This window comes from Polyodon spathula, chromosome 7 (assembly GCF_017654505.1).
Source record: "Polyodon spathula isolate WHYD16114869_AA chromosome 7, ASM1765450v1, whole genome shotgun sequence".
NCBI classification, from domain to species: domain Eukaryota; kingdom Metazoa; phylum Chordata; class Actinopteri; order Acipenseriformes; family Polyodontidae; genus Polyodon; species Polyodon spathula.
Window position 1 is genome coordinate 15855331 of NC_054540.1, and position 26223 is coordinate 15881553.

Below are 26223 nucleotides of genomic sequence, written 5' to 3' on the forward strand. Positions count from 1 at the left end.
CAATGACTAGAATAGCATTCACAGTAGGTTCTGTCCTCTTAAAAGTGTATCACTGTACATTTGCACAGCAGTTCTCCAAGCTTCTGCTATGCATCAGCATTCTTTGCCACAGGTAACTTTTTTCCCCCCAGTGGGTCACCATGTTTGACAGTGCTTTTCCTGATTTCCATGCTTGTAATACATGTTACCACAGTCGAGTGTCAAACCTAAAATTGACAAAGGGATTATACTAATGGAGATTGGCCATTGTATTTATTATGAAACAGAAAGTCCCTCTATTTTGGGCCATATAAATATTCCACAGCAAGTGTTGTGATCTTTATGACTTGCAACCCATTTAAGACAGTTTGCCATTCTCTCTTTAGCTATTGGATGAGACTACTTTATTGGCTCATGGGTACCAATGTGCAACCTTTCCTGAAAGTCTTCTAAAAAACTGCAAGACCCCGGATCTTTGCTTTGCCCTCCAAAAACATGCAATGTCAGTAAAATTAGTTTTGTGCTCCACAGTACCTGCAGATTTGTTGTTATTCACTAAGCGCTGAATCCACTGAAAGTGTAAGAGCAATAAAAAAAACCTCTCTGCACTCTTGCCTCCACAATAGTCCTCTTTTCCAGTCAGTTGCTTTTCCGCCTGCCACAGTGGAAAAACCAGCCTGATAAGAGGGAATAGACAGGCACAAAAAAGCAATATGCAGCTTTGAGATAAGCTAATTAAGCAGCAGACAGGTGTAGAAGCTGAGGAAATGCCACATTTCTTCAGATTATTGACTTGTTTTCTTTAGGTTTTACACTGATGGAAGCTGGCCTTTTGCAGTTTTGAATGTTGCTGTTGAAAGGATGAGGGTGAGGTGAAAGTAAAGCAGAGGGTCAGGTTTATCTAATCTGAAAGAGAATTAGCCAGGGAAAGAACTACATTTTTATTTTATCTGCTTGATATTTCAGCATTAGTGTGAAATGCTTATTGATGCGGTTTTGTAGAAACAACTGCAGGATATGAATAAACAGTGGTATGCAAATTATTCAGGCAGCATGAAACCAACAGGAGTAAAGTAGTAAAATAATAATAATAATAATTACTTTCCCAACCCCCTGCTCTTTCCCCACACAGAAACATCTACAACTCCCCATGTGCCAAATCCATAAAGCGACTTTCTTTTTATCATGTTATAAAATAATTCTAATTTTAAAAACATGGTAAATCATATACAGTTCTGGTAACACAGTGTTTTTTTTCCAGAGGAATTCAAATGTCTGAAGTGTGCAGAAAGTTACATTTCTTCGATTTTTATAAGTTGATGGTGTTCAGTACATAGTGTTGTCAAGTGATGCTTGTCCTTTCTTGTCATGCAGGAATGTGCAGGGGAGCCTCTCTTCTCTTTGTTCTGTGCAATCAAACAGCAGATGGAGAAGGGACCCATTGACTCTATCACCGGCGAGGCTCGGTATTCACTCAGTGAAGACAAGCTCATCAGACAGCAAATAGACTACAAGACACTTGTAAGTTTAGAGGTCCAGGCAGAAACAAGATTTCTTCTTGGATGATTTCATGGATCACAAGAAACAGATGACAGTGGTTGTTAACTGCTTTGCAGCGATTTAAAAAAAAGCCCAGACTTGTGATTTGTCATGGGACAGCAGGACAATCATTGATGTTGGATCCCAATGCTGTCTTTTTCGACTAAGCAACATTTCAGCTACATATACCATATGATATAATATAATAGATTTAAATGAAAAAGTAAACAAAAGAGTAAGGAGCTAAGTAAATATTGGTAGTGGTTGCAGAACTCCAATTTATAAAATTTGTATCCAACTAGATATCAGCACAGAACACCAAAAATGTTAAATATTAGCAAGTACTGTACCACTGCGGAAACTACTGAAGCTATCTGCTATGATTTTATGACAGTTGAATTAACACCTAACAAGAGAATTGATTTTAACGACGTTAACGCTAGGCAGGTTGCTGGAATGACTTGAAATCATGATTTTTATTTATTTATTTATTTATTTATTTATTTATTTATTGTCTAGTTTGTATGAACAATTAACACTACTGCCCCTATTTATATATACAGTTTAATTCGGGCTTTTAGATAAATAAAAATAAATATTTTTAGATGTCCAATGTGTCTATAGAGAACCAGCAGAATGGCATGAAAAAAACTGAAATTGAAATTTGAAGTATTCGCCATATTCATGTTATATTGCAGAGTGGAGAAGCATGCATGTTGCAAGAGTTTCAGAAGTAACTTAAACAGGAGGCCATTCAATATAGAACAACACTTCATCAAGTATGTTTTTTTTTTTTTTTTTTTTAATTATCAGGGATTCAGAAACAGGCAGCATACCAACAAAACTCTGTCTTTATAACTTGTTAAGCCAGGCCTACATCTGAGGTAGACAGACTGGTGACTACCCAGTCTTAATGTTGAACTGATTCTGTTACTGTTCTCCTCAGCTTGTGAACTGCATAAACCCTGATAATGAGAAAAGTCCTGAGATTCCAGTGAAAATCCTGAACTGTGACACCATCACCCAGGTCAAGGAGAAGATTCTCGATGCAGTATACAAGAATGTGCCCTATTCCCACCGACAAAAAGCAGCTGACATGGATTTAGGTAAGAACTTCAAAATATCTTGATCATTAACCAGTGCAGGGACTGTATGACATATGTAATGTATGAAGAGAAAGCACTGACTGATGATGATGATTTACCGTGGTACCTCTGATTACATGTGTGCAGTGGACATTGAATGTCACTAAAGCATGCTGGTTGCTTATTGGGCAGGTGTGATTCCACTGGGGCATTTTAACTTTATTAAATGTCTTCAGTACAGCCCTGAAGGTTTAAGCATTGACTGAATTAAAGCAAACATAGACAATAAAAAGACTTTATGCTGTGAGAATGGGTTTTGCATTCCATACATGGAGCTCCATTCAGTTGTGGTTAAATGTTCCTCACCATAAGCATCATATGTTGTTGACTTATTAAGATGCAAACCATTGTATCTTTTTTTTAAATTTTCTCTGTTGTAGAAGGAGAATCTTCAGACTTTTTCTACCAGTTAAATATTGATTGGAGATATTCATGAATATCCTCTATCTCAATCCTCAAAGCTCATCTCGTGAATTATTTGAAAAATGATTGTTTAGTCTGTGTAGGTGTTTTAAGTAAATGTTGATGCATGAAAAACCGTTCTCCTTTCCTAACTAGTTTTAATGAAAAGATTTTCATCCCACATTTTAGGTATTTACAGTGAGCAGAATGCATCCATTCCAGATGGAAGAGAAATGCAACTGTTTCTTTAGATAATAGTTTTATTGATACGCAGGACTACAGTGAAAATAGAGAGTGTGATTTATTTCCTTTTTTTAAAATCCGGTTTGAATGTTTGCCCTGTAGAGTGGCGCCAAGGGAGAGGAGCAAGAGTTATCCTGCAAGACGAAGATCACACCACCAAGATTGAGAATGACTGGAAGAGATTGAATATGCTGACACATTATCAGGTGAGCCCAGTTTCCATAGATGCGGACCCTGGCAATAACAAGAGCAGGGTTCCTAATTATTCAGGTGAAGTAGCAACAAGTAGCCTGCAAATAATGCTGTATTTCAGTAAAAGGATGTAAGATTTGTTTTCTCCCTGCTAATCCCACACCAGTACCTAGTGCACTGAACCTGGGAGAAGCTGGACAGCAGCAGCTGCTGGCTGTTCTACACTTGGTGATCAATTCCTGCTTATGATTCAGCACCTTTATTGGATAGAAAGTGGAAGAAAATACCAGTGTTTAGCAACCAAACCTATTTCTTGTGAATTATGCTACATCTATAGTTGAAAGTAAAGTTTGATTTTGAAGACATTGAATGGCCTAGCCATTTAAGACTTCATGTTCATTTCTAGTCTTGCCATGCTACAGTACATTCAGGATTGAAACTTTAATTTTACTTGGACTTCTGAGTCAGCGCTCTTCATCTTCTGCCTTATTAACCAAATGCCATTTGCCTTCTCTTAAGTCTCCATAAATCAATATAAATATATATATATAAATATGAGTTGGTTATCGAACCAAAGTTTCAGGGATTGGGCAAGAGGATTTCATATTTCATCCTGTTCTGTATTATGTCTGTACTATATTAATGTACTTCTACATGATTATTAGATTATATACAGTGCCTATAGGAAGTAATCGCCCCCCTTGGATATTTTCAGTTTGTTATGTTACAACCTGAAATCTTAATGCTTTTTTTCATTTGATTTACACAACTTACTTAACACTTTCAATAAGTTAAATGGAGTCCATCTGCATGCAATAAAAGTGGTTCACGGGATTTCAGATTAAATACACCTGTCTCTGTAAGGTCCCACTGTTGGGTAGTGCATTCAAAGCAAAGATCAGGGGAGAGGTATAAAAAGATTTCAAAGGCATTGAATATCCCTTGGAGCACAGTCAAGTCGATCATTAAGAAGTGGAAGGTATACGGCACGACCCAGAATCTGCTTAAAGCAGGCCGTCCTCACAAACTGAGCAGCCGGGGAAGAAGGGCATTGGTAGAGAGGCCATCAAGAGGCCAATGACAACTTTGAAAGACCTACAGAGTTCCATGGCTGAGATGGAAGAAACTATACATGTGTCAACAATAGCTGAGGTACTCCACAAATCTGGCCTGTATGGAACAGTGGCAAGAAAGAAGCCATTTCTGAAAAAAGGCCATGTAAAATCCTGCTTGGAACTTGCAAAACAGGCATATGGGAGACTGAATAGATGTGGCAAAAGATTCTGTGGTCCGATGAAACAAAAATTGAACTATTTGGCCTAAATGCAAAGCGTTATGTCTGGCGCAAACCCAACACAGCACATCACCCAGGTAACACCATCCCTACTGTGAAGCATGGTGGTGGCAGCATCATGCTATGGGGATGCTTTTCATCGGCAGGGACCGGGAAACTTGTCAGGGTAGAGGGCAAAATGGATGGAGCTAAATAAATCCTTGAGGAAAACCTGCTTCAATCTGCAAAAGACCTAAGACTGGGATGGAGATTCACCTTTCAGCAAAACAGTGACCCCAAGCACACAGCCAAAGCGACACTGGAGTGGCTTAAAAACAAGAAAGTGAATGTCCTACAGTGGCCCAGTCAAAGCCTGAACTTGAATCCAATTGAGAATCTGTGGCAAGACTTGAAGATTGCTGTCCACCAATGGTCCCCATGCAACTTGACAGAGCTTGAACAATTTTGCCAAGAAAAATGGGCAAATATTGTACAATCCCAAAAAAGACTCACAGCTGTAGTTGCTGCCAAAGGTGGATCTACCAAGTATTGACTCAGGGGGGTGAATACTTATCTAACCAAAACATTTCAGTTTTTTTTTTATTTTTCATTAACTGTTATTTCACAATCAAAAATCTCTTTCCTCTTCAAAGTGTTGAGTAGGTTGTCTAAATCAAAGGAAAAAAAATCCCATTTAATTGCATCAAGATTTCAGGTTGTAACACAACAAACCACCCCAAGGGGGGTGAATACTTACTATAGGCACGGTATACTATTTCAGTTTAAATATGTTAATACAGTATCCATGTTATTTAATTCACCGAACAAAGTATTTTTTCAATAGTATCAATGTCAACTTATTAAAATTGTCCATCAAAATAAATCAAGGCTGAAAGAGCCTTTATCACCAGCTCACAATGTGTAATTAAATGTTTTTTTTCTGCTGGGAACAATGATGCTTTAGCCTGAAGACAGCAATCTTGTATTTATTGTTATCGTCATTGCCTTGTTTCCAGTGGTGTTACTTTCTGATTACTGCTACCTCTATCTATTTATTTTAACATTTCCTGCACCATTACCTGTCAAGAGTGCATTTCCTCCTCCCTGACCTCTCCTCCCCTGCCTCCTGGTTAGTTGCATCCCAGGGCAGAGCATTATCAGACAGCCTTGCTGTTTACCTGTCTACCTCACTGCCTCAGGGTGCAGCTTACCATTTTATGCTGCCATTCAATACACGTTTAAACTGTAGTGAAACATTAAAGAAAATTATATCAATAAGCTATGATTGTATAAAAGCAATTACCACATCGCTGCTGGCATATTAATTAAATCAAAATACATATTGAACTTATTTACCTCATTAACTGCACTTGATATCTTCCTCAATGTTTCCTTCCAGCTTAAAAGGTTAATTGCACTGTATCCTTCGGACCGTTCTTGCTGTATGCTGTAATCTGCATTCTCTTATGACCAATATTCCATCAGTGCCCCATATAACATTTAAAAAATATATTTACTGGCACCTTAGATGAATTGTTAACATACTGTAACATACAGAAAACCTGTGAAAATGTGTGTCCTTAGCTTGAAAACTGTTGTGTTCAACTGTTGTGTTTTTTGGGTTTTTTTTGTCTGTTTAATTGCTTTTATGTCTCCACAGGTGCCAGATAGCTCATTGATGGCTCTTGTTCCAAAACAAGTCACCTCATACAACGCAGTCAACAACTCCACCGTCTCCAGAACCTCAGCCAGCAAATATGGTACATTTGCATTTCCCTTTTTTTGCTGATGTGTTTGTTTCAAGACAGTTAACTCAACTCTGCAACCCAGCAGGTAGAAAAGCCACAAACGACATCAATTGCAAAGAATTCTTTTGACAGTACAAGATTTAAAACTCTGGGGCACTGGTGTCCTCCAGAAACAATGGCAGGGATTGAAAGGCAGCTGCTAAGCAACAATTTACAGCAGTATAGAAGAAACAGCAGGAATCACAGTGTAGTGAGAGATGTGGCCACTGCCTGATTCCAGTTTCACTCAATGTGTGTGTGATTGAGTGAGTGAGTGTGCCTATACATGCTAAAACCAAATATCCATTTGTAAAGCACACAGAAAACAAAATGTGTAGTAAAGTAAGGTAGACGGAAGCAATTTTAAGTTCAGCATTTCACTTGGATCTATGTAATTCTGATGCACATTGCCTCCAATGGTGATATAAAGTATGTGCACACAGTCCACATATTCCATATAGAACCGTAAAGTCAAGACAGTACCGTACCATTCCCTGAGCATTGAAAAATTATAGATTTACAATTTAATTATGAAAAAAAATCTGGCAATTGAAACAAACACCCAAGCAATAAAGCTGGTGAGTATTAACCACACTGCAGACCCTTGGATAAAAATGCTTTGGGTAACCTGGCTCACTTTTAGTATGTGAACATCAAGTCTAATTAGTATGCTGAAAGAGGTGGTTATAGTCTGCATCCACACAGCAATGGGAACCAAACCAAACTGGCATCAGAGGCAGTAATACAGAGCCCACCTGAGACCCTAATTAGGCGTGACTGTATCAAATGTGCTTTAGCTTACAACGGTTTTCTTTGTGACATAAGCACTGGGGTGGTAATTGTTAGCATCAGGGCCAGCATTTCAATTAAAAATGTTACATAACAGGATTATGCTTTTCATTACTCTGAAGGTCCCCCAAATGAAACAAACTGTTTTTTAGATAAAGTTTTGTCTGAACCCTTCAGTAAACAGCAGTTTTGCATTTACCAATATCCAATACTGGGTTAACATGAACAATATAAAAATATTTCTCCACTAAAATTGTAATATGTTTAGAAATGCTGTGAGTGTGCAGGCTTTCGTTGTTATTGTTTTGCGTAAGGAAAGCAGTAGAATATGATTTATAAATCATGGAATCCAAATGTAATATTTATGAAATTTGTAATCTGACATGGTTGTGGTATATCTAGCTCCCCTAACCAGTATTTCTCATTGTGAAATTTTAATGTAGTTTGATTTCATTAAAATGAACAATGTCTGGATGCTAGTGTGCAAACTAATAAGCAACAGGGTGAGCCAAGAAATACAAGCACTGTATTGACAGCCCAAGGCAGTGTACATTTCCTTTAATTAGATTTTGCTTTGCATATTTATATATATATATATATATATATATATATATATATATATATATATATATATATATATATATATGGTATATAATGATAAAATGTTGCAAACATATACTGTAATAATAAATAGGAAAATATTTTAAAATTGAAAGTGGTTTCTAACATGAGTTCAGAATATTTTACCTTGTATGTTCACTTTATGGGGTGTTTTTCACTTTATAAAACCTGTGGATTTACAATCATAGTGCAGGCAATGTTCAAGGCAGCAATAAAACACAATAGCATTTTTGTAAAGAACAGAAATATGAAATAAGCATGTGTGGCACACCAAGAAAAGGCAGAATATGGTTTTTATATTTTTCATATATACAGTAGCTCTCAAAAGCATTCACCCCCCTTGGACTTTTCCACATTTTATTGTGTTACAACATGGAATCAAAATGGATTTAATTAGGAGTTTTAGCCATTTATCAACACAAAAAAAGTTCATAATGTCAAAATGAAAAATAAAATGTAAATTAATTACAAATACAAAAGAGAAAATAATTGAATGTATAAGTATTCACACCCCTGAGTCAATATTTGGTAGAGACACCTTTGGCAGCAATTATAACCATGAGTCTATCTGGATAAGTCTCTACCTGTTTTGCACACCTGGACACAGCAATTTTTCCCCATTCTTCTTTGCAAAATTGCTCAAGCTCCGTCAAGTTGGATGGGGACCTTTGGTGAACAGCAATTTTCAACTCTTTCCACATATTCTCAATTGGACTGAGGTCCGGGCTTTGACTGAGCCACTCCAGGACACTGACCTTTTTGTTTTTAAGCCACTTCAGTGTGGCTTTGGCTGAATGTTTGGGGTCATTTTCCTGCTGGAAGATGAATCTTCTCCCAAGTCCCAAGTCCCAGGTCTCTTGCAGACTTCAACTTCAGGTTTTCCACCACGGTGCTTCATGGTAGGGATGGTGTTCTCAGGATGATGTGCGGTGTTAGGCTTGCGCCAAACATAGTGCTTAGCGTTGAGGCCCAAAAGCTCTATTTTGGTCTCATCAGACCATAGAATCTTCTTCCACATGCCTTCTGGCAAACTCTAGCCGAGATTTGATGTGAGATTTTTTTCAACAATGGCTTTCTTTTTGCCACTCTCCCATAAAGGCCAGTTTTGTGAAGCACCCAGGCTATTGTTGCCTTATGCACAGTGTCTCCCAGCTCAGCCGTGGAAGACTGTAACTCCTTTAGAGTTGCCCTAGGCCTCTTGGTGGCTTCCCTGACTTGTGCCCTTCTCGCCCAGATACTCAGTTTTTGAAGATGGCCTGTTCTAGAGAGATTGACAGTTGTGCCATATTCTCTCCGTTTCTTAATTATGGACTGTACTGTGCTCCCGGAGATATTCAATGCCTTGGAAATGTTCTTCCCTGATTGATGCTTTTGAAGAACCTTATTCTGGATTTGCTTTGAATGTTCCTTCGTCTTCATGATGTAGTTTTTGCTAGGAAATATACTAACCAACTGTGGGACCTCCCAGAGACAAATGTATTTAACCTGAAATGTGAAACACCTTAATTGCACACAGGTGGGCTCCATTCAACTAATTATGTGACTTGCAAAGACAGTTGGTTGCACCAGAGCTTATTTAGGTGTGTCATAGCAAAGGGGGTGAATACTTATGCAATCAATTATTTTCTGTTTTATCTTTATAATTAATTTAGAACAATTTGTATATTTTATTTTTCACTTTGACATGGACTTTTTTTGTGTTGATCAGTGGCAAAAACTCCTAATTAAATCCCTTTTGATTCCATATTGTAACAAAGTAAAATGTGGAAAAGTCCAAGGGGGGGGTGAATGCTTTTGAGAGCCACTGTAAATATAGTATTAATCAGTGTGCCAGGTTCACGTGCTGTGTTCCACAACACATCACAAATAAGCCACGTTCATGTGCATTATATGCAATATACTGTACCTGTAGGCCAATTGACACCATATCTATCTGATCACAGCTGATGCCCATCTTGGAATCCCTTTCCTTCTTCAAAGTCAATTCCAAACGATGACATCACAGTCTGTCACACATCTTATTCACTTATTCACTGTATTCTCTTCATCTACCTTTCCCTTCTTTCAATGAAAATGCCAATGGACTAAATAAAGTGTTGTTATGAGCATATAAATTATAGTTGGATTTTCTGGCTTCTGTTTTAATAGTAAATAGTTATGGTCAGTGTCTGTGTATGGGTTATAGCGACACTTCCACCATCAGTCTGTTCACTTCTACTCATGCTGCTATTCCCTCATACACAGACATTCGCTGCTTTATACTGTAGATCTACATCTAAGACAGTGGGATTTTCTTTAATGTGCTGTACTTGAAAGGTATCGAAATATATATATATATATATATATATATATATATATATATATATATATATATATATATATATATATATATATATATAAATTACCAACACAGAGCCATTTATACTGTTCAGATTATAGTAGTTGAAACAGAAATCATTTTGTGGTGATAGTCAGAGTTTTGGGTTTTTGTCATACATCGTTGTTCGTAATGACCCAAAGGTTGTTACGATGTTTCATGACAAGATAATAAGAAGAGAATAGGAGCATTTTTTTCATTTTGCTCTTGCTTTTTTGGAATGAAAAATGACCAGTCCATCACTCACTGATGAATAAAAAACTCCTTTCTTTATTTATGTTATCATGAATCCCTTCATCCAAACCAAATAACGACAAAACCAAAAAAAAATTACACAAATGCAATTCTTGGGTATATTAATCATTCATTTGAAGAAATTGTGTCCAACATACTGCATATCTGCAGCTTCTTTGGAATTAACTTCAAATAGAAACCACTTCAAACACAAAGGCAGAAGACTCCTCTGAACTTGCACACAATGAGAAAACTGTACAGTGCATTTCATCCTAAAAACTGGACTCCTTTTTAATCAAAACAACAACAAAATATGCTAAACAGTTTTTCACCTGAGATGGCAGTCGTATGGAGTTTTTCTTTACTCGACTCTTCCGCTTGGCAAACCTTGTCAGGCGCAATTACTGTGTCGTGATGAAATACTGCACACCCAATGCCCTGCCATGTGAGAGAGCCTACATTTCTTGCACTGTTTTCCATCATTTCAACAAGCCAATATTATGTTGTGAAACAAGATATTCTCCTGTTTTGTTCCCCACAACTCAAACTATTATTCTTCAGAAGGTAAAGACAGTGGGGTCTATTTTATTAGGTTTTTAAAAGAACATACGTAGAAAGGTACTGTAAAGGTCTACAGGCATACAGAGTCAAATTTAAGTTATTTTCAAGAGTCTGGGGTCAGTCCCTAAATATAGGATCCAAGGTTAATTCTAGCTCTCTGACTCTAACATGGCAGTCTTTTTAAGTATCACTGTCCAAAATGTAACGAGCATGCCTATATTTGGGAATACAAGGGATTGGGGTTAATGTAGTGGAACTATTTTTAACAGTAGTATTAGTGGAGTTATTAAAATGGTGATCTTTGGGGGAGAAACACAAGAAACATTATAAATGATGGCTGTATTTAAATATGCTGCTGTTTAAAATATGTAAATAGAACCCAAATAGTTTTGGAATGTCGGTCATACGTAATTATTCTGTGGAAATAATGTTAAAGTTATTTGTATTTCTTTTTTTCTACAAACAGAGAATGTGATCCGGTACACAGGCAGCCCTGACAGCCTACGTTCACGTACTCCAATGATTACACCCGACCTTGAGAGTGGGGTCAAAGTGTGGCACCTGGTCAAAAACCATGAACATGGAGACCAAAAGGAAGGAGACAGAGGCAGCAAGATGGTGTCTGAGATTTATCTGACACGGCTCCTAGCCACCAAGGTGTGTTTAATGGTCTTGTAGGAGGCACTTGACGTTTCAATAAATTACACATTTTTCTCTGGCCACGTATATAGCTGTAGAACCTGACAACAACGGTTCCCACGCATAACATATTTCCATAGAAAGAATGAACTGACTGTAAAGGTAAATTTCAGGTTTTCAATTGAAATTCAACTCATGTCTCATTAATACATGTTACCGTGTTCTTTATTACTACTGTTTGTTTTTGTCCTGATCATATATCATAGGTGTCTGTGCTATACGATGCAGTTTCAAAGATTTACAGTCGCAGGAATTCATGTGCACAACATTCATCACTCGTGGTCCAATGGTTGTGGCTTTTGAGTGGTTTATGTTTAATATTGAAGCGATTTCCAGTGATTGCAGGTAGTTGTCATTCATCTTGATGTGTGTTATAAAATGACTACATCAATATGCAGCAAATACATGTATTTATTGAAACTGAAGAAATGTGTGTCTAGCACAAAAGGCACTATCTCATTAAAGAGTTTGCACATTTCAGAGTGTCCTATTTTTAAATGAGTATGCTCACTAGATGTTGTCACATCTCTAGATAGATTGCTTTAGTTAAATCACCAGTTTATCTTCCAGAGTATCTCTTCATGAAAAATGATTTCGCTGACAGCCATATAATTTACAGCATTTGGCTTTCACCCCATCAATAAATACTAAGAACTGCTCTTTATGGTGACATCTTCTGTATTGCACCCATCAGTGTCGTTTTATAGGAGGGCAATTCTTTTTACACCAATTTGATTGGCTGACAGGTTTGAAGCTCTGCGTTATGTGTATGCAAGCATTTCCTTCATTTGGGGAAATGGCCTGGCATTTTTACTAAGCTTAAATATGTATTTTCCGAGGGGAAGTGCTGTTTGTTGCCCAACCAGCATATGAGAGGTGTCATGAATTTTTATTAATATTAGCGCTGGCCTGAAGCAGCTGCTGAAAAGAAGCAGAGGTGGATATTTATTTATTTATTTATTTTTAACTTGTGGGCAAAGATAAGCTGTCAAGAATCCGGGACACCCTAGAATTATTGTGATTGTCAGCTAACAGGATTTTTTTCTGAGGCTGTTTGAATGGAATACAATTTTGTTATTTGTAAGTGTCATGCACTACATCTGGCAGTGTTATGCTGCTTGCTATGGTTGCTTGCAATAAATTATATAGTTTATTTTATTATAAATGGATTAGATTTTCCTTGAACGCAACAAGGTTAAATCAAATTATGTTCAATAAAGTAATGTTGGAAATAATCCTACCACACACAAGAGGCTTAAAAACATTTTACATGTGCAGGTTGATTTTAAATGTGCATTGTGTATCAAATACACACTGGTAGAAATGTTCAAGTGATTTTATTGTGTTCACTGTGAACAGCCTAATTTAATACACCACAGTGTGTGAGCTGGGCTTTGACAGCAAAGTGATAACACCTTTAATATGGAGCACACAGTTTTGTCTAAATGGGTAGTCTTGAAAGTGATGACCTCATGGTCTTTCAGACTTGGTGGCACTGCACCCCATTGACAGTGGTATAATCAGCCTACCAAACAGTGCTGGTGCATGCTGTATTTACTTGGGCAGTTGAAATAGTGCAGTATTACTGTAAAGTTATGAACCCCAAACTTACAAATTGACTGGTCAACCAAACACACCAAGTGGAGCTGGAAACAGGCTATTGTAAATGACATGAAGATTAGACTCTACCTTTCTTTTTGTTTCCTTACTATTTTCCCAATGGTAAAGATTTAGACTTTTTATACAGAACAGACATATATCATTGAATATAACAGTTGCAGAGTTGCATACATTCCAATCTCTTGAATGCCCTCAATTCCCTCTGTGTTTGTATCTCTGGGGTTCCACTGAAGAGGACTACTGTACTTGATCATCAGGATCATATACATAATGCATGCTTCAGCACTGTTAATGAAAAAAGTCACTTAATTTCGTGATTGATCTGACTGAAGAAAGCCATTATGCTGCTTCGTGAGGCGATTGCACACTACTTACAAATACTGTATGGCTTTTGGAAGAAATGTTTTCCCACAGATTTGAATGGTTGGCATACTCTGATTTGAATGGTTGGGGTACTCTGATTTGAATGATTGAGGTACTCTGATTTGAATGATTGGGGTACTCTGATTTGAATGGTTGGGGTACTCTGATTTGAGTGATTGAGGTACTCTGATTTGAATGATTGGGGTAGTCTGATTTTAGTGATCCAAGAAACGACCCCTACTGCAGGATCCTAAATTTAAGTGAAGCCAATCATCAGTCACCCAGTCTGAATGAAAATAGGATACAAAGATATTTGCTATAAGTAGCACAAGGACAGTCCATGGACACGCTCACAGCAGAAAAACAGCAAGTGGTCATTCATACAGAGCAATTCATTTCCTTTGAGTCTTTGGGAGATTGTTACTTCTTGTATATACAGGTAGATACCAATACTGTGTTTGTACGCATCCCTTATTGTCTGTTTGTGATTCTCCACAGGGCACGTTACAGAAATTTGTTGACGACCTCTTTGAGACAATTTTCAGCACAGCCCACAGAGGGAGTGCCCTACCTCTCGCCATCAAATACATGTTTGATTTCTTAGACGAGCAGGCAGACAAGCACTGCATCCATGACCCGCATGTGCGACACACCTGGAAAAGCAACTGGTAAGTGCACAGAGCAACTGGTGGGCTTGTTTTCACACAGAACCCTTTCCCTTATTCTCAACAATCCATACACCCATTATCCCTGCTGTATTATATCTGGTAGGAATAAGCAAAATATTGTAATTTTAATATAATTTAACATAATTCATGTTTTTTATTGCCAGGAATGCCAACCTTAAATTATTCAACAGTTAATATGTAGATACTCAGTACTGTGCACACAATAGATGGTGTTTCTGTGTCTGATTGATTATATCTCACCTGTCCACTGCACTCATGCAAAACTTTAGATGTTCAGTTCTCACTTTAATCATTAGTTTATAAAACACAGTTAAATACATTTATTAAATAGCTTGTGTATTGGCTGCTGACATTCCAATCCCATATGGTTAAAATAGTACAACCAATGAGCCTTATTTCTGTCGAATCTTACCAACTTTGGGCATACACTCCTTCTTGGAGATCAGTATTAATTTTGTCACAGAGGGATGTTTTTGTATCTTATATAGAATTGCCCAGCGCTGCCACATCTGGCCTGAAGCAACGTGTTTGCTTCCCTGTGTACCACTAAGCTTGTCAGATTATCTTCATCAGATAGCTGCTTCAAGTCTGACATAAACTAACAGGATAATAAGTATTAGGATTGGTGGGTTATTATGGATGCAGTTGTGACAGGTAGGCTAGCAGAGGGAGTGAAAGGTCGAGAATTCATTCAAATTCATTTAAGCTGATTTAACTGGTTGTGTCACTTCTGTAGTGTTTTTTTTTTTTTTTAATAAACCTCCAGTTCATTAGAGTGGAGAGTTGCAATCACTTCCAGATTAGTAGCTCACAGTGTTTACAATATGCTAATGATTCATTAGCCGAAACCCTTTGTCATTTGCAGCTAAGTAATGCCATTAAGTTTTAGATAACTCTCAAAGGTTGAGTGAATAGTCTTAAATAGCCATTAATCACTACATTATAAAAGATGCATAAAATGCCTGCTGAGAACAAAGCATTTTATCAGATACTGATTCAATACAACAGAGGGATATATTTAATTGTATACATTATCTTAATTAGCTTACATAACTTATGCGTTCTATGTGATTATGTATTTAGTTCTTGTTACAACTACTATGTATTATTCTGTAGAACTGTACAAGTAAGAAGAGCTTCCTGAACAACTTCAAAATGTGTAAAAGAAAATATAATAATAATTATGACTGTTGCAGCATTGCGCATGACAATGGGCTGAGAGATGATGGTCTTTGTCAGGTTTACTTTATAGTTACGGAGTAGTTTCCATATGTAAGGCTGGCATCATGAAGTTAGAAAAACAAATCACAAAAGTGTCAAGGTTGTAAAGTCTGTATTCATTTTGGAGGTGGTATGGTACATATTTCTCAGTCTTTGGCTGTATTAACCTCTGATCTCCCTTGTGTCTGTCATTCAAGGCACAGATGCAGTAGTAATAATAATAATAACTAGAGTTGCCAGCAACTTTATGGCTTCCAGTGCCAGTACCAGTACCAAACACTTCAGCAAATAGTGCAGAATGCATACATGGGTAACTGAATGTGTTTCATACTAGCCATGACCCTCTCTGCGTGCATAGCCGCCATACCACACAACCTATCAGCTTCTTATGAACACCAGTTAATCTTGGACTATCCCTCAACAAGTATACCAACTTTCAACACTCTGCAATGATTGGTTTTCAAAAGACACATTTTTACATTTAGGCAAAATGGTTCTTTTCAATCCAATATGGCGTCCAAACCATGTGACCTACAACAAGCAACTTTTGGTGGGAAGAAGAATCATAATCATAATCATCCCAGCAATAGGTATCACAGCCCTGTGGCCTTAAGTAAACTTAAATAATTTAATTTTAATACATTGCATACCTGACCACAATAAATTCACTGATGCTTATAAATCCTATATTGTTATCAAATTACAGTGGACTTGAAAAGCAAATTAAAAGCCTACACATTTTGAAAATAAATAAATAAATCTGGAAACATAAATCTAGTTGAGATAGCTGTTATGATTAAATACCTCACCAGTGTTCAGATAGGATTCAGTAGGATGGAAGAATGTGATTAGTGTAATCTGTAGCAATGTAGGCGTCACTGCAGATAAGAACAAGAACACCTATGTATTTGTCCCAGCTAACCAGGTTGCTCTGGTCACTTAGATCATTTTGTTTAGAGTTACAATTATTGTGTTCCTCTTATAATATGTGCTTATGCATTTAGGCTTCCTTCAAAATATGGCTGTTGGTGATGCTTTATAATATTAATTGCAAAATACATGCCCTTGTTGCTACTTAACAACCAGTTTAAAAAAAATATATAGTCAACCAGCGTCACTGTTTTCAACCAGTCATAGCACTACAAGACAGCGGATGGTAGGTGACAGACTAGGATTATAAAAGCCTTGGTACTGGAAGCATTCATCATATAAACAACTGAACTATGGAAATCCTGCAAACATACGCCCGGGTGACATGGAGTTGTTTTTTTTCTACACATCGGAGATAGCAGTAGGATGGTAGCATTAAGGTGAAGATTAGATTTAGTGATGCTGCTATTGATTGTTTTATACAGCTTGCACTGTGAAGTGAAAGATGAAAAACTTATTTCAAGTTAGGTGTTATGAGGACAGTCTGCCTCTAGCACAAGGCAATGCACATGTGACTGTTTGTAATGACAATACAGAAACCTTGAATATAAAAAGGCACAGTAAATGTTTTATTTTTAAAAAAAATGCATTTTGGTTTTTCCACCATGACCTCCTGCTATTTTGTGTCTTGCCCACATTCATGATTTAATATTTTTGTAGAAAAACATCTATTTTATCTAAAAACATTTATTTCAATGGCTACTTCTCACAAAAAATTAGAGTCACTGAGGGAATTAGACTGGAAATTCAGATTTTCCAACAGTAAAGGGCTATTCACACTATAGTGTTTTATTCACTGCGTTTTTTACGCCCGACGTTTGCGTGTCAGATATCACAGGCTAGATGGGGGAATGATTGATTATAGCAGAGCAGAATATCTTATTGTTTATGATAAGCAGCACATTATCTCGATAAAAAATACAAACAGAATTTATGGGAAAATACTAGGAAATCGGAAAGTAAGCACTATTGGTATGTTAAAATAAACACACTGTTTTGAGTACAGGTTTGCGTTAAATGTCCGGGTGTAGCTTCTAGAAAGTGCATGCCATGGGGTACTGTGGGCCATTATTAAATATAAACTGAACTACAAAACAAAATCGCATATCTAATTATATCTAGTGGTATACACAGCTAAGTGGTATTGTATTTACATTAAATTAAACTGTCAAATGGTTTTATGTCAGTCGTGTGTTCGTATACGTGTAGTTTTCCCTCAATAATGTAAAAACACTGTGCTGTCTGACGTTATGTCTGCTTTGACCGTACCTTACCGACTTTACTGTACTGTTTATTAAAAATAAAAAATCAGGATGCATTGAAATGATTGCGTTTGGTAGGCCTGTCTGTATTTAATTTAAGCAAACATGGTTTGTTAGAAATAACACAATTTGAGAGTATATAAGTATGTACAGTATATTTCAGCTCTTTTACAAGGCTCTGATACTCCCCTGGGGTTTCTTGTTGCTTGTGATTATACAGAGTGAATCAATCCACATTCTTCTCTTTATTTCTCCTCTTTGGGGCAATAATCATGCAGCATCTTCCACCTGAGCCATATTGCCTTCAGATTATATCCAAGTTTAGCCGGACAGGGTTGTTATTGCAGCGTTTTTTGTCCAAAAATTCCGCTCAAGTAGAACGGTAGTATTCAGTACCATAAGTTACATTTTTTACCATAGAAAACACAGCAAATAAACTCTATAATGTGAACAGCCCTTAAATCTCCCAGATGCCACACAAGATTTATCATGTTTCTGATAATCTCTTCAAGATGCAGTTTCCTATCACCAGGGATCCAAGTTTTCCGCAATAAAAAAAAATAATTCTCCTGATTTAAAAAAAAAAAACAAAAAAAAAACTGTTATTCCGCAATTAAAATAAAAGGAGAAAATGGAGAGCCTTTTAGTAAAAACACACTTAAGTAAACTGCAGCTGTGTTTCAGCATGAATGTGACGTGAGTGTGTCTCCTTCACCAGAAGCAGTTTTATTGAACAAGTATGCTTACTAAATTTAAAGCAAAATTGCTTATATTGATGATTTATATATAAGTGTATTGATTTGATTATAAACAACCAAAAAAAAGCCTCGCTTTTTGCAAATGTTAAACTAAAAATTCTCTGACAGCACAGAAAATCTGTGTTTCCTAGGACCTCTACTTATCTGACTGCAAATCAGTGCTGTGCCTTACACTCAATAGCTACAGTAGGAAGTTAGAAGGTCTCACTTGCAAAAGAGATTTTAATCTTGATGTTATTTCCTAGTTTAATAAAGATTAGGCTGTAATTGATACAAAATACCTTTCTGAAATTTTTTTAAGGGATTAAATTTGAGTGTTACATAAAAAAGAGGTCAAATTACTCCTAACCAGGGCAAAATCAATAACTCAATCAGATATTTTCAGCCTATGTTGAAGTGTCTGTTTTTGTATAATATTATGTTTAGGGGAGTTTAGGGTTCAATTCCCAGTTGCATTAAGCTGCCATTCATGGCTCAGGGATAATATGGAGTGCTGCATTGGCTTTTGTGCTCCCAGAACAAGTTAGGTAAAATTAGGTCAAGTAACAGCAACAGAGGAAAGCGTTAATTTCCAATCACCTTGGCCAAAGTGGCGAGGTGAAATTCAGATTGGACATTTCAACTTGGGAAGTAAATTTGGGTAAATACCTGATTGGACAGTCTAAATTTAAATGAAAAAAAAGCTATCTGTATATATGCTAACTACTGCCTAATAGTAAGATTTCTACAGTCACGTTCTAGGATCTTTCCAATAGCTCTAATATGTGTATATTTCCTAACGTGAAGCAGTTTGAAATATCTTAACTACAGGTATCTCATTTATTACTGTTGAACAGGCAAGCATGGCACTGGGACCTGATAATGCATAATTTACACATCAGCGCCACTTTGTTTTAAAGGTCAAGTGATGTAAAAAAAAAACAGACCTTTTTTAATCTCTAGAAATTTTGCAGCATAATATTTTACCACCCTTAGCTGCCGGTTCATTAATTATATAATATGAATATTTCAATCCTTGTATGAAATTGTAGGCATTATTTTTCTACTCTGTAACTGAAGGTTACACCTCATTTATACTGTAATTTTTAGGTAAGGAACTATAAAAATAAAACAAAACAAACCCTATTTTGTATTTCAGACATTTTTTTTTACTAAAGTATGATTGTTCCTATGAATGATTTAATTCCTCTTGAAACATTATCCTAGGTTAGTCTCGCCAGATTGCAAACAATCAGGTTTTATGGTTACAGTGTTAATATCCATTTGATCTTGATAAATCCCCACGTATTCTTTCAGATTAATTTCAAGGTATAATACTGTTTTTTCTCAAATCCTCTTTTGTACAGGGCACAGATGAGTAACGTTTGGGACCTAAAATAATTGGATGTTTGCTTTATTTGTTTATTTTTTGTATCCCCTCAATGTTTAAATACAAATAAACTGGTACAGTAACAGTAACAGCATGCAGGCTTCCTGTTAATTCTAAATCAATCCCCTTTTGTTGTTTCTGGACATAATTTCTTATTAAACGGAAACAAATGGCTAATATTACAGAATCAGCAATAAAAAAAACTGATTTAATTGTGCTGTAGGTGTTCAAGCTTTATGGCATCAATGTTTTTGTTTTGTTTTTAGTAATAACTACACATTGTTGCCTGATTTTACATACAGGTCTTTACATAACCTCTAAAGCTATTTTTTGTCTTTCAAAACGATACTTTTGAGATGCTTAATACTCATGCTTTTTTTTCACTCTAAAAATAAAAATGTTGTTGTTAATGAATCGTATAATGAAAGAATGTGCCACTCAAATAACACGGTTTTGCTTGGTTAACAGCCTGCCATTAAGATTTTGGGTGAACGTGATCAAGAACCCACAGTTTGTCTTCGACATCCACAAAAGTAGCATCACAGACGCCTGCCTCTCAGTAGTGGCACAGACCTTCATGGACTCCTGCTCAACATCTGAGCACCGGCTGGGCAAAGACTCCCCCTCCAACAAGCTGCTATATGCCAAGGACATTCCCAATTACAAGAATTGGGTGGAACGGTCAGTACCACCCTACAACTTCTTTGCGTATACCCCAATTAAAGCAGGTTTAATAAATTGAATAATTCAAGTAATTTTCTGAGGAAAGTGGTTTCCTTTTGTTAATGGGAAGAATGTTAATTTAATTTGGGACCAAAACATTGCTGGCCCATAAACCAACGTTCTAATAATGTATACAGTTCAGAGGTAAGTACAGTCTGCACCTACATTACTTTTGATGAGTTTGAGCTCACGAGGAGGAGTTGACGATAAGGAGTTAATATGCATATGCATCAAGGCATGACTGGGTATCCCTCATTATCTCAATCAACACTCCCTGTGATGTGATTCAGACTGTATGACTCATCACAGAGCTCTTCAGACAACTTTGCTAAATCCATTAACCAACAGAGATTAGGAAAGATTCATTTATTGTCCCCCTCCGACATACATTTTGATTTCACTTTTTAAAAATATGCAGTTTAATGGTGATATTTAATTGCATTTCTTTATGACTGAAGGACTTGATTGCTTTAAAAAAAAAAAAAAAAAAAAAAAAGGATGACTATTTGGGGGGCAAAAAAGGTCATTAAAGATAATTGAAAGACGGCAGCTATATAATGATGGGTGCGCACAATGTTGAGTTATCAGTCTGACATGATTTTAATTTTAATTGAAACCTAGATAGCTTTAAACATGGAATCACAGACACAGAGTATTACCAAGCTGCTCTCCAAAGAACTGCACTCTCTCAATAATCTTTTGTTTTGAAGGACAGAAAGGGTCGTGGGGGCCCCGAGTTTAGCAAGACTCTCGTGTGCATATCAGAGTACACAAGAGTGCCATTGAAAGCTCTAGCTCTGAAACAGTCTGCCAGATGAACTTGAAAGAATGATTAACTTGTTGCTTCCTTTGGGGTTTGCTATTCACTGTTATATAAAATGTGTAGAGAGTCAATAATGTACTTTTTTTAAAAAAAGAACAGCTGCTAGAGTCTCCCGTAAGCCCAAAGGATGAAGGTGATTTGGTGATGTACAGCCTAAACACTAAATTACAAAATTTAAATACATTATAAATAGTTGTGACCATAACAATACTTGCATCTCTCCCATATTTTATGTCCTGATATGTGTCGCTGTATCTAATCTGTTAAATGTGAGTTGTATTACATTTCTTAGTAAAGAATTGAATAAACATGAATCGTCTTATAAACCTAATAAAATATGCATTTGGTGCTTGCATTTGAGGTCTTTCCATACACAAGTGCAGAAGAGATCTGAAAGATTAAGTTATAGCAGCGTTTAATACATTTCTTTAGTGTGTCATTGTGGCAAAGTGGTTTGCAGTGCGCAGGTGTATTGGTGATGCAGTGCTCAAGAGAATGACAAACAACCAAAGTACTGGTGAAATGGTGGTTATTTATAATCCAAAGTCTGATGACAACAGTAAAGAAAAGGGGGGTCTGGCAATACACAATGTGTATTGCATAGTTCAATAACCAGGGGTTCCCAAACTTTTTTACCCGCGGTCCACCTGTTCAGATGCATTAGGCACTACGGCCCACTATCAGCACTCCTTGGGAAAATGTCAAGTTAAAAAAAATCTTGTCTGTTTAAACCTGTAACATTATAAATAACCCTAATTTAAACTGTCCTTTATTCATGTGAATACATAGTGTGAAAAATGGAAATCACATAGAATATGCAGAGTGAAAATAAAAAAAAAAAAATAAACACTTTAATTTTAGTAAATGAAATAAATTGCAAAAACTAAACAGACGTTTTTGTCAAACCTTTAAATTAGACACCTTTGTATAATTAAAATTTTTAGAAATGCAGTTTTGTTTTTTTGGTCATCAAACAAGAAAGAAGGTCATGTCTCTTATTATTCCCATTCATAAATACCTGAATAGGAATCACTTTGAGTAAAATCAGTATAATGTGCACAAAAACGTATATTCTAATTTCTGAAAACTGTAACTAAAACATCCAGCCGTTGCCTCTCGCCAGTGGCGTAACACAAAATGCCAGGCGCAAATATGGTGAGTGGGCCCGAAGCGCATCAGCATAGCTGAGGAGCCTCCTGTCATGCATCACACACACACAAGCACTTTTAACCAACATGAACAACAGTTACTTAAACAAAATCATTTAATTATTTTAAATCTTAATTCTTTTAATATATAAAACCATTGTCTAACCTTTTGCGTGGAACTGTTCTTAGTGAAGCAGCCTGAGTCTGTCCTGTCTGACCCCTGCAGAGCTGGAGAATCAGTGCCACTTGCTGCTCTAAGAGTGGGGAATGGTGCTTATATATATATTTTTTCTTTTAAACAGGCATCATCACTTATTTTACTAAAATGGACTAAAATGTTTTTGCGCAAACTCCTTTATTAAGGTTTTCACATCAAATCGCCTTGCTTGTTTACTCTCTATGCTCAAGGTTGACAGTCCTGATACTAATGGGTCATTGAACTTCTGAGGTAGTTTTTGATCAATTTCAGTTTTGAAAAGGACCTTTCTGCACTGGTATAGTCAAAAAGAAGTTTCAGTGCTGTTGCAACATCCAAAACACTAGGCAATATAGTGTTATGTTTAAAAAATAAAAGCTCAGTTAGATCTATAATTGTACCACCAGCAATCTGTTGTATTTTGTCTTTCAATGCGGTTCTGAATGACAGTAGCTGTGTAAGAAAGTCTGGAGATAAATCCCCTTTGCACTGAGCTGCCAGAGACTCCGCTGATTTCAATAGTGCCTCGTCATTAGCACTAAGAAGTTCAGAAGGACACATAAAATGAAACCGCTGCACTATAGTGTTCATTCCACAGAAACAGGTTTTCAACTGAGTAATAACAATGTCAGTGTTGGTGTAGAACACATCTACCTTAAAATTTTCCTCAGGGTTAGATAATCTTTGGTCTTCACAGAGTTCATTCACAGAGTTCATTCGTGCCATTTCATGTTCTTTAATTTTTCGTGAAATGCCCTGCCAATCTTTTATTCCAACTGCTTATACTTGTTGGTGAGAAGCATGTTTGTGATCTCCAAACAGCCGACACAGTTCACAGTATGCACTATCTATTTTAAAGAATAACACAGCCACTTCCTGGGAACCTCATCTCCAATCTTAGTCACTTTGTAATAATATTCACTTGATTTTTGTTATCTTGAGGGAATGGTTCTTTGGGCTTGCAAGACCCATTTTTAAATTAAAGTTTCATTATTTGCAGTATTTGCCTTATCATTAGTCACTAGTGGCAATATCATCAGGGTTGTCTGTGTTTTGACTGGAGCACGACGGTTGGTCGAGGTGTAACTCTGGCTGTGGTGATGACGGTGCCGAATCACGGTAGCAGGCCTAAATAGAGTTATTATTTTATTATTATTTTTGGCAACTTGTTTTTAAGTATCTGCTCTCTCGCTTTATTTAGGCAATCTGTTAGCTCAGATTTGTGAATGTGTGCTTTAATTGACAGTCGGCCAATACTGCCTTGCTACACTTTATTTTTCTACAGTTACAGCTGCTTCCGGCATCTGCTTTTCACTATTAATAAAAAAAAATACATAATGTAATTGCTGCCGTGGCCCACCTGGGACTGTGTCGTGGCCCACCTTTGGCCCACAGACCACAGTTTGGGAACTCCTGCAATAACTAACAGGTTGCAGTCCCGAAATAGTAGACACACTTATTAAACACACACACACGATCACAAGTCCACAGTGAGTGCTAACGTGCAAGTGGTGAATATACAATTAATCCGTGAACAATGGTGCAGTGCTGTCTGGGTTTGCGCTGGCCATAAGCGACAGCTCCGGATTGTGTTAGCCATCTAATAATAACAAACAGTACAGTTAGACTCGACAAACCAAACAAAACACTCAGTTATATTTCTCTTGTCCTTTAGCGTTCTTCTTAACCATAAACAAAGGAACAGATCACTTAGCCACGTCCACTATTTGTACCGTCAGTCCCCTTGGTTAGCGAATGCAGCCATTTCTCCCCCAATCTGTGGTTGCCACATCGCTTTCCCTCTGGGGCGATGATTTAATGTCCCTTTCTAGAACTCCCAGCAAACCCTGGGAATGAATTGTCAGGCCATCCAGTCCAGGGAACTCTGTTCCCTTTACACAGCACCATCACAGATAAGGAGAGAGATTTCTCACCAAGAATCATTCTGTTTCTGTCATTTATAAGTATTTTGGTTGTACTGTAATTGTGGCTATTACAAAATGCATGTTTTAATACAAATAAGTCGTGTATTCAAATATTCACAAAAATGTCGATTCAGTTTTGTTTTATTTTGGTTAGTTTGGCAGAATGTACAAAAGGGCAAGTGTTTATGGTCACAGTTGTCATCCCATTTCTATTAATCATATCAAACCAATAAAAAACAAAGTGTAATGTTAACTGACAGTAAACCCTTATTTTTGTATCCTGGTATTTGGTCTGGATTTTCAGCATGTTTTTTTTTCCCATGAGATGTTAACAGATTCTATATACTACTGCAACTTGTATTTTTAAGTGGTTGCCCCTGATTTCACGGCTTGGTCTAAAGCTGCATGATAAATTGTTTATGTCATTTCATATTATGTGATGTTGATGATGACTATTTCTGGCAGCTGGGCTGGTTACATTCAGACGAGGACAACCCAGTCAGACTCCTGCATTCAACACTTTGTAAACCAAAGTAATGAATCAGCTTGTCACTTTTCGCAAGCTGTATTGATGCATTGAAAAAGTTGGCATTTGCCATTGCAGAGCTCCTTGAGTTGACCGGTTGCTCCCACACTGGAGGACAGGAACCAATAAGGAAGATTACTTTAAGAAACTATGTATAGTTCTAAGGAAGACTGAAACAACAGTGTAACGAGCCACCACAAACGATGGCAACTCAGCATGTGTTCATTGAGATTGAGGTTCACATTTCCACCATTAGCTTTTAGGATTGTTAGTATGCAAGGTCACATTTTTGTATTTTCATTTTAAAATGAATATCTGTACTACAGGTTAAGGAAAGGTTAAGGAAAACTGGTTGGAAACGATGCTTTTGGACTGTCTTGTACTTCCTGGGTCATTCCACTTGGTGTGTGAAATTGTCCCCACCCCTTCACTGTCTCTTTTCCTGTCAATAACCAATCAGCTGCTTCCCCTATTGACTAACATGCTTCCAGTCAGTAACATGCTTTTACCCAGAACACACTGCTGAGGTGAAATGACCCAGACTGTAATAAAGATGGGGTATATCTCTGTCTCTCCTCTTTTGAAATATAAATAGATAAAGCACAGACTTGTAGAAGTAAACAATTAAAGCAATTAAAAGTACCCAAAGACAGCTGGCAGGTTTTGCGTCATATTTTAAGGCGAGTCATATTTTACTGATTTTATGCTTCAGTCTGCCTTCATTAGTGTATGATTAATTCCAAAGGCATAGCTAAGTATGTATGTTATTTACAAATGAGCACTTACAAACTTACCAGCCATCTCACAAAAGCTAAAGATGTCATACTGT

At 36.9% G+C, this 26223-nt stretch overlaps 1 protein-coding gene across 2 annotated transcripts in view; it reads left to right on the forward strand.

Moving 5' to 3' along the window:
• The window catches only part of LOC121318240 (plexin-A4-like), a 239976-nt gene that overhangs the window by 205035 nt on the left and 8718 nt on the right, over window positions 1-26223 (forward strand). For both annotated transcript variants that reach the window (XM_041254697.1, XM_041254696.1), the window contains exons 24-30: window positions 1354-1500; window positions 2465-2624; window positions 3411-3514; window positions 6434-6533; window positions 11609-11799; window positions 14323-14492; window positions 20522-20734. In XM_041254697.1, coding sequence (XP_041110631.1) covers window positions 1354-1500; window positions 2465-2624; window positions 3411-3514; window positions 6434-6533; window positions 11609-11799; window positions 14323-14492; window positions 20522-20734 — 1085 coding nt within the window. The remainder of the gene's footprint in view (window positions 1-1353; window positions 1501-2464; window positions 2625-3410; window positions 3515-6433; window positions 6534-11608; window positions 11800-14322; window positions 14493-20521; window positions 20735-26223) is intronic.